Source organism: Poecile atricapillus, chromosome 33, assembly GCF_030490865.1.
Source record: "Poecile atricapillus isolate bPoeAtr1 chromosome 33, bPoeAtr1.hap1, whole genome shotgun sequence".
Classification (NCBI taxonomy): domain Eukaryota; kingdom Metazoa; phylum Chordata; class Aves; order Passeriformes; family Paridae; genus Poecile; species Poecile atricapillus.
The window spans coordinates 2,374,500-2,389,912 of NC_081281.1; the positions used below are offsets into that span (position 1 = coordinate 2,374,500).

A 15,413-nucleotide genomic window follows, 5' to 3' on the forward strand; every position below is an offset into this window, starting at 1 on the left:
GCAGGGAGGCTGGAGTTTAAGGCATGAAGAGGGCTGGATTTTCACCTGAGTATGGTGCTTCTGGTCTGGCAGAAATGCAAAGCATCCAACTCTTCCAACTGTCCCGGTAGGAAAAGCAAACACTGTAACCCCAAAACTCTTAACAACCTGTAACTGACAGCCCAGCCCTTTGGAAAGCTCTGGAAATCACCCCAAAACTGGAGGGGTTCTGGGGCAAGGCAGGTTCTGAGCTCGGAACCACAGCCCAAAGGCACTGGTGAAACCTTGTGCTGGGGGGATGAATTTCCTCCATCACCATCAGGACCTGGAGCCAACCCACAAACCCCCAAATCTGAGGATTTCTGGCACTGCCTGTCCAAAATTAGTTTGAAATTCTTCAGCTGGGCTTCCTGACATTTTCCTTCCTTAAAACACACTCCTGGGGGACTGCTAATGGAGCAGAACAGATCCTTAAAACCCAACAGTGACGTGGAACAAGAGAATGGGAGCAGAGAACTCGGGCCAGCGGGAGGTGGGCAGCTAAAACTGCTCCTTGGGCTCGCTGAGCTTCCTCCTTTTGGGCAGCACGTCCTGGCTGGAGGGGAGCTCAGCCGGCTGCACCTGCAAGGGAAAAGCAAGGAATGACAGGAGCTCCGTGGTGTCACAACAGGGCACAGCCCACCCTCAGCAGGACAGAGGTGTGGCACATCCACAGCCTCCAGTCCCTGGCCAGATGTGCTGGGAACATCTGGATGGTAGTTCCTGGCTGAAGGGACCAACTGCAGGAAGGGAGGGATGAATTCCTGCTGGGATGTGTTCCTGCTGCCACAGCTGCATTAAGGAGCTGTGTCCATCAGGACCTGCAGCACGGGACAGGGTCATGGTTCAGACTGAAAAAGGGGAAATTGAGGTTGGAAATATGGGAGAAATTGTTCCCTGTGAGGGTGGGGAGGCCCTGGCACAGGTTATTCCATGGATTCCCCATCCTTGGAAGTGTCCCAGGCCAGGCTGGACAGGGCTTGGAGCAGCCTGGGGTAGGGGAAGGTGACCCTGCCATGGCAGGGGTGCACTAGGTGGGCTTTAAGGTCCCTTCATCCAAACCATTCCACAATTCCCGTGATTCCAAGGCAATGCTGCCCGCTCTCCTGCACAGCCCCATTCCAGGAGCAGCACCCTGCAGAGGCTGCTCAGCACCCAACACCCTCCTGAGAGCTGTCCTGCTGCTTCTGGCTCTCCCAGGAAAAGATGACAATGAACCTTTAGTTCCACTGCCCTTTTGGTTATTTAAAGCAATTGTGTTTTGTTTAATACATTTATTATTAAGTTCAGCAAAACCTCTTTGAAAAATACTCAGGGACAGAGAGCAAATGGAACAACCTTCTCTGGTTTTTGGTCACATCACTGAGTATGACTGGTTAAAAACAAGGAGGGACCTTAGAGCTCATCCAATGCCACTCTTGCCACTTTTCACTGTCCCAGGCTGCTCCAAGCCCTGTCCAAGCTGGCCTGGGACACTTCCAGCCCCAGCTGCTCTGGGAATTCCATCCCAGCCTCTCCCCACCTCACAGAGAACAAGTTATTGCGTAAAAGAAGAGAGAAAAATTCACCCCACGGGTTTTGGAGAAGGATCTGCTCCTCACTCAGCACTCCCAGTATTCCAAATACCTGGTGAAGGCCCCCAGAGCCTCCCAGAGCTGCCAAACTCACTCAGTGAAGGAGCAGCACAGACATGGGGCATTTTGGGTCAAATTCCAGCCTGGACACAACCTCTGCTCCAGCTGTGCCAGATGGGAAGGATTTGGGTCCCCACAAGCAGCCAGACTGACCTGATTAAGCAAATAAAAAGGATTTTTCTTGGAATGAAGGTTATCACTTTAGCCCAGTGTTTCCCAAGGAAACACTCAGTGAACTGTGCTGGGGATCTCTGCTGGCACAAACTCCCCCAGCTGATGGATCAAACCAGCAGGAAATTTGGCCAAATGCATTCCCAACAGGATATCAACTAAAACAAAGGAATCTTTCTCAACCTGTGTTACCTGCATCAAATCAGCTTCTACCTCTTTGGACAGAATTCTTTTGGACAGTGTTGAACTGAATGGGAATTTTGGAAGCAATGAGAATTTCATTCTGTCAATAGCAAATGCTCCAAGTTTAATTCACTGTCTGGAATATAAATGATGAAAACTAAATTAAAACTGATACTAACAATGCAGCTTTGGAATATCTTTCCACTTCTTGTCCTGCTCTCTGACACAATCAGCTGAGACGTTTTATGGGTCAAATGATCAACCTGAAATCAGAAAATAGATTTTGCCTTGTGATTGCAGCAAAAAATACACACTGAAGACCACAGCAGGGCTCAGTGCTGGGGCATTCACTGTTCTGTGCAGTGCCTGAGCCGAAATTGAAATATGGGAGTATTTAAACAGTGATTACCCATGGAAATCACAGCTTTTACAGCTGGGTGTGCTGGAGGGCCCTGGCAGAGAGAAGCATGTGATGGTTTTATACAGTAAATCACTCACACTTACCTACAGTTATCCTGTTTTAAGAAATCTTGAGGAACTGTGTGAAGCAGTCCTCCATGTATAAATGCCACCAATTTCTACATGCAGGGAATATAACCTGAGTTATAAACCTGAATTTTTAAGTTTTAATCAACTTATAAACAAGCTTTGGTTTGTCAGAATTAGCAGTGGAATTCCTTTTAGGCAGTTTATTAACATGGAAATTACATTTCCCTTTTCACTCAGTAACAGTCACAGCATCTGTTTGTTTTGAGAGCTGTACTACAGAGGAACAGCCTTTTGTCAATGCTTTAGAATAGTTCTGGAAAAGCCCAGGAAGGAAAATGTGAAGGCATTTTGTTGCTGGAAATAGTGACTGTGGGAAATAAGGCTTCAGGAGATCACCCATGAATCGTTCAAAGGAGGGAAGGAGCTCCACAGAAGCTCCAGTAAAAGCTGAAGATGACAGAGTTTTCATACCTGAGAATTAGAAACAAGTTGGGGAGTCTGGATCCCTCCAGCTTCCTCTTCATGAGTTGAATTCTTTTCTGAAAGAAGGGAAGAGTTGGAGAGTTAAATGAAGCTGTTAAGAGCACACCAACAACCTAGAGCAAACACCACCTGTGCCCCAGGGAACACTTTATAACTGCTGGGAACAGCTGCTTCCAGAGGGCTCCAGTTCTCTGTGTCCAGCACCTCCTTTACTCCAAGCTTTGAACTTACTCTTCATCTCAGTCACCTCCTCTCCCAACTCCAGCTCACTGCAGTAGCCCAGTGAGTAGCCCAACCAAATTCCTGCAACATCTCACAAAATCTCCACCAATTTCCACAAAATCTAAGAAAATTCCCTCAAAATTCTTCAAGTCTCCTCCAAATTCCACCAAATTCTAGAGAAATTCCACAAAATTCCAGAAAAATCCCACAAAATTCCCTAATTCTTCTCAAAACCCTACCAAATTCCAGAAACATCCCACAGAATGTCCACAAATGTCCACAAAATTCAAGAAAAATCCCTCAAAATTCTACAAGTCTCCTCCAAATCCCACGAAAATTCCACAAAATTCCAGATACATCCCACAAAATCTCTTCAACATCCCACAAAATTCAAGAAAAATCCCACTAAATTCTTCAAGTCTCCTCCAAATACTACAAAAGCCCAGGTTTACACACAGAATCTCTGGAAAGGTGATTTTGACACTGCCCTGCTGAAGGGATTTGATTCAAGCCTGAAGCCTCAGGAGCCTGTTTTGTGCTGCAGGACAGGGAAAAGGCTGCTCTGGTCCAGCCCCAGCCACAGCCAAGCAGCAATCCCAGCTGCAGAGTCCCATTGCTGCCTGCAGCTGCAGGAACAGGCCCCAGGGGGGAACAGGCAGTTCCAGGCAGCTTAGCTGCTGTTCCTAATTCATGCTGTTTTTCTAGGATACAGATAAAAACATGGAATGGTGAATGGGTGACCATGCATCAGCTGTGGAAACAACAGAAGAATTTCAGGGTGACAAATATGTTTCCCTGTGTCTCATGGTTCCTGTAAATAAAACATTTGCCAGCTCCCTAGGACAAGAAATTTGCTGGATTTTTGCATGGTCTTGGAACTTTTATGACTCTTTAGAAGAATCAGGCACACCTTCATGTGGTTATTGCAGTTCTGCATCCTACTAGCATTGTCAAACCAAACATTTCTGATCTACATATGCTGTTTCCACCACATTTCCACTATTATTTTTGAACAGCACGGAAATGGCAGCTGGTTTGGCAAAGCTGCACATGTTACTCCTCAAAAAACCCCAAACCAAACATTTGAAATACTTTCTGTATAGCAAATGGGTTCCAGATTGCCTGGATGCTTCTATACAGCCCCTCCAAGAGGAGCAAATAACAAGCAGCAATTCCTTCTGCAGTTTGTTTGGCAGCAAAGTTCAATCTTCAGGCCCCTGGGCTAAGCTGGGAAATGTGAACACAAACCATCCTCTACTTTTCCTCCTGGTTTATCTAAAATCTGAAAAGGAAGCTCCTGAGATCCCTGAGGACAATTTGGTGTCTCATGTTTTCAGTTGGAGACAGTCTGGGTCCACATCTTGGAGCTCTGATTAAAAGCCAGCAGTGGGGAGCTTCCAGGGCATGTTCCAGGGCTGGAGGAGCCAGGACAGTTATTTACTGATGGATTTTATTTACATTGTTAGGAAAAACACTTGAGGAAACTCATTTTTGTGTGATTCATACTAACAAAAGTACTTTGCTAGAACTTGTACCTATTAAAGTTCTCCTACAAGGAAAGGCTGAGAGAGTTGGGATTGTTCATCCAGCAGAAGAGAAGGCTCCAAGGAGACCTCTGAGCCCCTTCCAGTACCTAAAGGGGCTCCAGGAGAGCTGGAGAGGGACTTTGGAGAAGGGGCTGGAGGGACAGGACGAGGAGGAATGGCTTTACCCTGACACAGAGCAGGGTTAGATGGGATACTGGGAAGGAATTGGGTTCACTGGGAAGGTGGGGAGTGCCCAGAGAAGCTGTGGCTGCCCCTGGATCCCCAGCAGTGCCCAGGGCCAGGCTGGAGCAGCCTGGGACAGTGGGAGCTGTCCCTGCCCATGGCAGGGGGTGGCACTGGATGAGCTTTAAGGTGCCTCCCAAGCCAAACCATCCTGGGATTCTATTCTGTGATGGCAGAAAAAGTTCACTTGCAATTATCAAAGTGCTCCAGTAGACAGGGAAAGGGCAGCAGGTCCCCAGAGCACAACCAGCTGGAAAAGGCACTCAAACAGGAAGCAGCATGGACTGACATAAAACAAATTCATAAAACAAAACCCAGTCTGGTGAAATTACTGCAGCAGGAGCAGCAAACCAGAGCCATGAGCAGCTCCTTTTGGAGGTGTTCCTCAGGGGTTGCCAGAACACAAAAGCTCCTCTACCCCACAAGAGCCCTGAAGCTCTCAACTCCTCCACAGCCCCAGGCTGAAGGTGTGGGGCGCACAGTGGGATTCTGGGCTCCTGCAGGGGAAAAAGTGGCTGAAAGTGGGATTTCTGCTGAATTGAAGCACAGAAAGTTGAAATTAAAAAAAACAAAAAAAAAACAAAACCCAAACAGACCCAGACCACTGGCTTTTGCACTAAGAATTCTGCTTCCCAGGTCTGCAATAATGAACTCAACAGTACAAGACCTCTGCAAGTTTAATGTGCTAAGTATCATCAAAAACTAAATAAATCAGTAATTATTAGTAACAAAAATAGTAGAAAAAGCAAATAAAATTTATTTCTAAATATAAACCCCATTCAATTTAGCTTATCTGATAAAATGGAACAGAAAATCCAAATTTTGAACAGTAAAATGAAAATATGTTAATCATGTTCTAACATGTTAACATTTGTTAACCAAGTGCTTCACAGAATGAAGCCCTGATAGAAAATAAAGGCACAGTCATATATGTGAAGAAAATAATGAAAATTTGAATATAGAAATATATATATATATAAATATTTTGAGAGTTTTGTTTAAGTAACATCAGGAAAGAGGCACAACTCAGAGATTTGAAAAATTTATAGATATATTACCTTCTGAAGTATTTACATGATTCTTATCTTCATTATCCAAGACAGGATCCTCCTAGATTAAGAAACAGGTCTGTCACTTACTGCAGACACACAAGGCAGAAGGTTTCTACTCAGATGATTAAGGACACACTTATTTAGATGGATTTGTGGTGGAATAAACTGAAATAAGTGTTTGTGACATGGGATGATGAGAGGTTTCATCTGTGCCCTGTGCTGGGACACATGGCAGTGTCCCCATGGCACCAGCTGTCCCTCTGCTGCTCACCCTGCTGCTCCTCGTGCACAGGCACTGCTTGAACAGTGACAGGCTGCAAACCAGAGCAGTAAAATTAAGGAAGAAATGGATTGAAGACATATTGTCCTGCTTAACCATGTCTGAAAATAGAGGGGGTTATGGCTTACACACAGTGAAACAGTAATGGCCTTTTTCCAGATGATATACCACAAAAAAATATTCATAAAGCTACACAAAATAAAGTCTTTGCTCTTACTTTCATGTCCTGGCTCTCTTCTTCTGGATCATCTGTGCTCACTCCACACACCTGGAGAAGCTCAGCAGTCTCTCCCTGCTTTAGGGTGTTCTTATCAACATTCTCCATGCGTTGTTTCTCAGTTGTAATTTTCAATTTCAGCATATGAAAAGGCGTTGGCACTTCCCCCACATTCAGGTAAATGGGCTCCATTTTAAACATCAGCCCCTCATCCCTGGCCTCCTTGAACCCTGGAGGTTGGTAATCAGGGGGTGTAACTGCAGAGAAAATTCATTAAACATCTTAGAATGAAACTGGCTCTTGCAAAACTAATTTTAACTCTTTTCCCCTTTAAATACAGAGAGTTACTGTAAAAAAAAACTGTGTGGGGAGGAGAGTAATCAATATTCAATTTGGAGTAAATGAAGTTCTTTTCTCTTTGTTAAAGCTCTTTGGAAGAGATTATAGATACAGAGAGAGAAAACAGAAGCTCCCATTTGTCATTGTAAGGCAGTAACATACTCCAAAAGCAGAGCCAGGCGTTTGGACAGCCACCAAACTAGAACCAGGCTGGCAAACTGTGCTATAGCCTAACATACTCTGGGAAACTCCAAGTGTTTTAAAACACAGCCAAATCCAATGAAGTCAGTGCCAGGATTGTGTTCCTGCAGTGAGATCACATCACTTCCCCTTGGGATTCAAAACCTGTGAGAAACAGCCACATGTGTGCAACAACCTCATTTAACAAGTCCCAGCAGCCACAAAGATTATACACTGAAATCTTCCTCTGGATTGCTTTCCAGAGTCTGAACACAGCTGATAAAGCAGGGTGACATGTACCCTCATCATAGTACAGGAGTTTCATGGTGAGGCAGACATCGTTGGGCAGCGGGCTCAGGTTCTGCATCAGGATGTAGATCTTGCGGAGGAGGAGGATGCTGGCCTTCTTGGTGTCTGCACAGGTGATGGTGGAGTCTGCCTTCTTGTCCTTGCTAAAAACAGATTATTTTTGATATAGAGTAAGCACTTTCTAGCATTGAGAGATGACTGTTTAACAGACTATGGAAATGAGCAACATCCTGTTATTGTCCAAGGTCTGAGACCACACACATTGCAATTCCTAACCCTGCCTGAGTCCTGCATGTTCTCCACCCCTTGGGAGATCAAGCCCTAAGCCAAGGACATCAGGAGAGTTTAGGGATCAGCACCTGGCACCAACTGCTCTATCCTACATCACACAGTGCCTGAATACCCAACCTGAAAGACAGAGGTACTCGTGAAAGCCCCAGTTCCATGAAGTCCTACCTACTTGCCTTCCCTCAGTTAAAGTCACTCTGTTCACCTGGACATGAGGTAACGATAATAAACTCAGTGCCCAAGGGACTCTTGACACCCAACTCCAACATTTCCATGCTCCCATTGCACCAGAAGCTGACCCAAATCCCACCTTGATGCTATAACCTCTCCCTCTGGTCCCCAGGTCCTCACAGCTCCCAGCTGAGGCACCCAAGCACCTGCACAGCAGGGCAGGTACCAGGAGTTGTTTCCTGGTGTGTCCCTGTCTTCTGGAAGCATTCCCTGAACTGTGATGGGTTCAAACCTCTCACCCCTCTCCAGCTGGTTATTTCCTGCTGTGCTGAGGCCAGAGAAGTGGCTTCACACCGATTTTCAAATTAATCTTTACATTAATTTATGCTGTTCCACTAAGGCAACCTGGTGTGGCCAAGAGTTCACATCCCAGTGTTTGTTACAGCCCCTTTAACAGGTAAGGAACTGAACCCAGCCCAAGAGCCTTCAGCACTGCAATCTCTCCTCGTTTAATTTAAGGAGCATTTTATGCAGGAGGGGAGCTGGGAGGAGTTTGTCAGGTATCAACTAGCTGTATTTCAATTAATTGCCTTAAGCAAGCCATTTCCCTGTAGCTGTGACTGAGCAGTAAATCCCTGTGGTGGAAAGGGGTCTGGAGGAGATGTGGGGCAGTGCTGTGTCCCCAAAGCTCCAGCAGGAGCACAGGGTGCCACTGCCCACAGCTGCTGCCAGAGGTGACCTGATCTCAGCACATGGAGAGCTGAGCAGGGCCCTCATTTTAGACAAAGTTATGGGGGTTGAGTGGGTGTGAACTGGTGGGGTCCCCATCAACTGCTTCTCCCTGAGCTCATTAAAAGGACCTGAAGGTCTCCTTGACTTTGCCAGACTGACACAGGGGGAGAGAAGCTATGGTTTGGCCCAAAAGATGTAAAAACTGAACAACAAATTCAATTGTTTGGGTAGGAAGGGACCTTAAAGCTCATCCAGCCCCACCCCTGCCATGGCAGGGACACCTCCCACTGTCCCAGGCTGCTCCAAGCCCTGTCCAACCTGGCCTTGGGCACTGCCAGGGATCCAGGAGCAGCCCCAGCTGCTCTGGGCAGCTGTGCCAGCCCTCCCCAGGCACACAGGGAGGAATTTCCTCTGTACATCCAGTCCAAACCTGTCCCCTGCCAGTTTCAACCCAGGGATCCCCACCCCATGGCTGGGATTCCCATTATCTCAGCAATGGGAATTCCAGCATCACTGAGCTATGTATCAAAATGTAGCTTTGCTAAGTGCAGCTTACATTTCCATTGTGATTTTTGTGTATTTTCTATCATTTCTGCTAAATGAGGAATTCCATGTAACATTCAGTATCTTCAGGTAAGTAAATCTGATGTGAAGCCTCAGCCCCCCACACATGGAATATCTCAAAGATCCTGGTCACAGAGCATCAGACTGACATTGAGCATCATCTTCTGACTGGATATTAAAATTATGAACATAATCAGACAAAATTATTAACTGTATTTTAGCAAGTCTAAGCTAGTAGTGTATGTTGATAGAATTACTCTCAAGATGCAGAACTTAAAAAACAAACCCCAAACAGATCAAATGCAGAGTTCTGACATTCAGGTGTGTCCAAGGGACATGGAACAGTCCCAGGGGCTGTACCTGCCAAAATCCAGGAGCGGCCCATTGTGGGTGTACGTGAACTTGAAGTGGTAACACTCTGTGACTGTCTGCAAACAAAGCCAGTAATTATTAAACTAATCTTAAACACTCCTGCTGCAGCTCTCTCAGTAATCTGTTAACCTTTACATAAAAATACCTACAGCCCAACTCCCATCCACTTACAAGTGCTGAATACAAGTTCCTAATCCTCTAACAATTAACAGCAATAATGCATAAAACTGTCAGCTAATAAAAATGATGATTCTATTCCAGGAATCACCATGATAAAATATTTTGCAATACCAGCTGAAGTCTTTAGCACAAAATATTCCAGTTTCAATCACTATGAAAATGTTTCACACAGGGAACAGATGTGGTGATATCCAGTGGGTTTTGTGTTTCCCACTAAAGTCCCATGAAGTTGTTAGGCAGACTTAGGATGAGATCTCACTCTGCAATGACATTTTGGTTTCTTGCACCAGCCTGAGAATAACCTGACACTGGATACTCAAATGCAATTCCACATGTGGCAATTCCCACTGACTCCAGTCATTTTTACACCTGGTATTTCAACATGTTCTCTTTTTATAAATGTGCACATTAAATATTCCTGCTTGTACACACATTTCACTATACCCATACTATCATCAGTCATCCTGTGAGATATTGCAGCAGATTTACCTGAGGATCATCCAGCTGGGTACAGACCTGTATTTTTAACGAAAAGAGAGGAATCAGAATCAGACCTGCACGTTCCTCAAAGGTCATCCCCTAAAAACGTGTCCCTGCCTTTCAGAGATACTCACTGCTAGGACAATCTGTCTCAGCTGTCAGGAACATAAACAGAGAGAAAAAAAAATAACATTAAATATATTCCATTGCCCATTTCTGCTGCCCAAGCTGCTTTGTCTCTCTAACTCTGGAATCCAACACAGGCAGCACAGGCCTGTTGGAAGAAAAGCCTCGTCCTTTTCACTCCTCTTCTGCGGAGGAGAGGACTCAGCTGCAGAAGAGAACACCCACAGATCCCCAGCTTTCTGTGCTGCTGTTTACAAGGATTTGATGCAGAAATGCCTGTGCATCCCACACTGCAGCTGCCTGAGCTCAGCTACTCCCTGAGCAGTCCTACAACTACACTGGCAGATAATGGACTTTGAATAAACATTTCAACACAAGTGAAATGAGACTGGAAGACTTACATATTTCTTCTGCAAGGCATCATAGCATCCTAGCATCCTGCAAAAACCAAGTAATATTGGCCATCTGCTACTACTTTTCACTTGTTTCTCACTAAATCAAGTAGCACCAAAAAATGAAACTCTTGTGTTCACTCTAACTGTATTATAGCAATAAATAACACTTATTCCATCATTCTATCTCATTAGTACTGCTAATAGCAGTAATGACTTTGTAACACCAAATCACCCCAAGCTCTTGAAGGAATAATTAAAAATATAATCTGTAGGTAAATCAATTAAAAATATAATCTGTAGGTAAATCATCTATCAGTAAAATCATATTGCAATAATTCAGGCATCTTCCAACACATGCATTCATTAATCAGGGGAGCAACTTGGTGTTGTTGCAGGTGTCCCTGTCCATGGCAGAGTTGGACCAAGGTGAGCTTCAAGGTCTCTTCCAACACAAACCATTCCATGATTTCATGATAAATCAGTAATTCAGCTGAACAGCAACACTGCTGAAGCACAAAGGAGTTATTACCTTTATTCAGACATTGACATTTCCTTTTTATGTAACACCCAAACAGCAGCCAAACAGGGAATCAAAACTTTCCCTATTTTTTTTTTTCTGACTTTCCTTTCAATTACAGGCAACAAACAAAAATTTGGTTTGGTATTACATAACTAAGGCCTTAAAGAGGTTTCTAAAAAGCAAGGAGAGCACCCAGAACAGAGCTTGCAGTTATTGTGAGCAGAAAGAAAACCAGAATAAGCAGCTCAGCCCCAGGTGACACAGTCACACACAGTCACACCCAGCTGTGGCAGTGCTCAAGCAGGCAGACTGTCACTGGCAGGCACAGCTCTGCTTCTGAACAAGCCTGACAGTCCCACTCTCCTACAAAATCTGTGAGCAAGACCTTCAAATTTGAGATGCAAAATGGTGACACCGAATCTCCTGATCAACTAGGGAGGAACTACTGGTTACTTTTGCATTTCTGTGCACCCTTGAGTACTCGTGAGCACCTAGAGGAATGAAGTTTACAAACACATAGCATTAGATATTTAGTATTTACATAGCAAATATAAAGTATAGTCACCCTGCAAACAGAGATTTGTGCTCTCCTAAGCCCTGAGCTGAAAACCACTCTGGAAATACGATTGTTACATCTATGACACAAACGTGGGCTGCTTGCTCACAGCAAGAGAACTTTCTGCCTTGTATCTGCAAACAACCAGGAAGGAACCTTTGAGCACTTACATGCTGAGGAAGTGTTAACTGTGTGCTGGAATCAACCTACCATTTCACCAGCTGGGTAGAGCCAGGACAGCTTTTGTCTTCCCGCAGAATTTTGACAGAGACATCTCAAAAAAACCAAAAAACACATTTATATACATTTACCCAGGACAAAGTGCAAGGAAAAGTTTGTTTCCTCAAAGTGCATATCAAGAAGAGACTAAAATTAACATTACTGACAAGCGTGAACATAGTTTCAATGCTGAGTTAGCAGCAGTAAGAACAAAATTTAATTAATTCATTAGTGAAATTTCCACTAGAGCACTGAAATGGCGTCCATTCATTAAAAAGACCAAGTGGCTTTAAAAACAACTCCATGACAACAGCTTTTGCAATCTATCACGGAAACAGCCTGTTACCATCCATGTATCTGGTTCCATAGGCACTTTCAGGAAAGATTCCCCTCAGGTACGTGATGCAAGACACTGCCACTGCCAGGAGCCTCTTCACCAGCATCAGGGATTGCTGCTCTGTGGCTATTTTCTTGGGAAATACAACTGCACTCTGAAAAATCACAGAAAGAAACCAATTAAACCTACAGCAACAGACCCATACGGTTGTCAATCCTGTCCAATGTCTTAATTTTAATTCAATTGAAAAGTATGACATTTGTGGTTTGTAAAGTTAAACACATTCCTTTCACTTGGTGTTACACTATTTGTAGCACACAGCTGGTTTCTACCAAGCACATGACAACAAAGTTCAGATTATTTTTCTTTAAGTTTTCCTATATATTCTTTATCTATAATTAAAAGACTGAATTAGCCTATTTTCATGTGAAGAAATATCACAGAGCACCTATGGGTGCACTATTCCAGCCAAACCCCCCCCATTTTTTCCCATTACTGTGCTGAAATACACGAACAAAACTGTACCACAGAATTCCTTTGCTTCTGAGCAGTTGCCATTCTGCAGAGACTCCTGTGTGTGCCTGTGAATGAAACACCTGCATTAGCACCTGGATGAGGAGAAGGGCAGCAAGCCCAGCCTGCAGCTCTCCAGCTTCTCCAGGGCATTCCCTGGATTTACAAACACCTCCTGCAAAATTCGCCAGCTCAAACATGTAATTTTCATGAAACAGAGCAGGACAGTTCATCATCCCCCATATCAGATGCTTGATTTTCACAGCAGCACAGGCCCCCCCTGAGGCTACAGGATGCAATAATTAGTATATTTATATGTGTACTTATATGAAATATGAACCTCCAAAAGCAATTCTCTTCAGTGCTAACTGGCATCCAACCTACAGGATTTTCAAAGAACTTTATGGAAAGGCTCCTCACATTTCAAACACCCCCAGACTTGAGTTGTTTCCATCTGTAATTTAAATGAGTATGGGAAAAACAGAACTCTAACCACCCTGAGCCTGACTCCACACAAGCCTTCCCCCCCAGTTCAGGAATATCAAATGCACCCAATGCCTGAGGCCATGGAAAACACCTTTCCCAAGTTAGAAGGGAGCTCCGGATCACGAAGAGCACTGACCTCCCCTCAGCAATCCTCCATAAACCCTCCTGATCACAGCACGCAGCCGAGCTCGGCCCCGCTGTGAGGAAGGAGCCGCTTTCCAGCAGCCTCAGCCCAGAAAACGCCACCTGCTTCCTCGAGGGAAACTGAGGCAGGGGGAAGATGAAAGCGCGAAGACAGAACACTGCACAGCAGCGACGGCCAACAAAACCTCGGCTGTGAGGGCGAGGTGAGGTGTGGGTGAGTAGCGAGATAATCGACGAAAAACTGCAGGACAATGTGAGGTGAGAGGGAGATGAAGGAACCGCCTCACCCTCACGGCGCCTTTTCCCGCCCTCGCCCTCAGCAGGCTCTGTGGAAGGGCCGTGCGCAAACACGGGGGGCGGGGCCCGCGCTCAGCCGGCGGCGCGCGCTTGGCGCCAAGGCGGCGCGCGAGCCGCGCATGCGCAGCTGCTGCCCCTTCTCTGAGGGGAGCGGGAATTGTGGAATATTCTGGGCTGTGAGGGATCCACAAGGATCATCCATTCCAACCCCTGGCCCTGCGCGGACATCCCATGTCCCTTCTCTGAGGGGAGCGGGAATTGTGGAATATTCTGGGCTGTGAGGGATCCACAAGGATCATCCATTCCAACCCCTGGCCCTGCGCGGACATCCCATGTCCCTTCTCTGAGGGGAGCGGGAATTGTGGAATATTCTGGGCTGTGAGGGATCCACAAGGATCATCCATTCCAACCCCTGGCCCTGCGCGGACATCCCAACAGCCCCACCCTGTGCAGCCCTGAGAGTGCTGTCCAAAGGCTCCTGGAGCTCTGGCAGTCTTGGAGCTGTAACCATTCCCCGGGGAGACTGAGCAGTGCCACCATCCTCTAGGGAAAGAACCTTTTCCTGATACCCAACTTAAACCTTCTCACACAGCTCCAGCCATTCCCTTGGGTGCTGTCCCTGGTTACAGGGAGCTGCCCATCATGAGGAAGGCACAGATCCCTGGGGTGGCCTCTCAGGACAGACCAAGTGACCTCAGCCGCTCCTCCTATGGCCCCTCCAGACCCTTCACCATCCTCGTGGCCTCCTTTGGATGCTGTAATAAATAAATCTGTAAATAAAAATTCGTAAAAAGTATAAATAAGATATATACGTGTTGTAATGATATAAAATTCAAAATGTAAAAAGTCCTTCTCCGGGTCTGGTCGGGATTTCCCTCCAAGAGGCAGCAGATTGCAACCAACACCCAGATAACTCGGCTCCGGCCCCGGATCACACCACTCTGCCCTGATGACACAAATTGAAATACATACAGAATCTCTTTACATATGAGGAGATCCTGTCCGGACACTTGTTAGTTCTATTTTTCCATGTATTTTTCCATGTTAGTTCTATTTTTCCATGCCAGGAAATCCATTCACCGGGCAATCAAGGACACTTGGTGAATGGAGCCTGCTTGGAATTATAGCCTGAGGACATAAAATCTCTATAAAACCCCAGGCCTGAGAACCCTCGAACGTGGATTTGGGAATCCTATACCTCTGGTGTAGACCCTGTCCACCCAGCGCTGCGCTGACCGTTTTATTGTGGTTTTTTTTCTCGTTGTTTGTTCTTTGTTGTTTAATAATAAATTTCTCTTTTTATTTTTATCCTGAATTTGCCTTTGCATTTATAACAATGCTCTCTAATGGCTTAATGTCTACTGAGAGTCCACCAGCTATTCACCACTCTTCACAGAAGTAATTGTGAACACCGTTTATTTCTATCTTTAGCGCACCTTTTATAGGGTTCTACAGGGTCTGAGAGCTAAGCAAGTTACTGTTGGCTAACACACACAGGTTTACATTTTTGCTCCTACACACAAGGATATTGTTTTGCTTTACTCTCTCTTCTGCAGGAAGGTTTTGTGAAAAACGAGGTTCACGTAATTTTTATAGAATTTAAAAGTTGAATAAAAAAAGACAATTAGGAGAAAAAAATAAAGTATACAGATACGGCTGGGTGTCTCTGCATTCAGCCAAGAGAGCT

The 15,413-nt window shown here is 45.3% G+C and overlaps 1 protein-coding gene across 1 annotated transcript; it reads right to left on the reverse strand.

The window, feature by feature from the left end:
- Positions 1-388: 388 nt before the first annotated feature.
- Positions 389-13,731, reverse strand: HORMAD1 (HORMA domain containing 1). Its single transcript, XM_058860394.1, has 13 exons — positions 13,422-13,731; positions 12,812-12,867; positions 12,296-12,440; positions 11,941-12,004; positions 10,661-10,697; positions 10,143-10,169; positions 9,462-9,529; positions 7,338-7,489; positions 6,519-6,775; positions 6,028-6,079; positions 2,967-3,034; positions 2,186-2,269; positions 389-600 (listed from the first exon to the last, which is right to left on the reverse strand). The coding sequence occupies exons 2-13, from the start codon at positions 12,842-12,844 to the stop codon at positions 520-522; spliced, it is 1,068 nt and encodes a 355-aa protein (XP_058716377.1). The 5' UTR covers positions 12,845-12,867; positions 13,422-13,731; the 3' UTR covers positions 389-519.
- Positions 13,732-15,413: the final 1,682 nt, after the last annotated feature.

Coding starts and splice junctions, on each gene's coding strand:
- HORMAD1 (XM_058860394.1), bottom strand. CDS start 12,844: ATGGCAACTGCTCAGAAGCAAAGGAATTCTGTG. Junction 12,441..12,811: donor AGAAGCAAAGGAATTCTGTG/GTACAGTTTTGT, acceptor GTGATTTTTCAG/AGTGCAGTTGTATTTCCCAA. Junction 3,035..6,027: donor TCATGTAAATACTTCAGAAG/GTAATATATCTA, acceptor CCCTTCTTTCAG/AAAAGAATTCAACTCATGAA.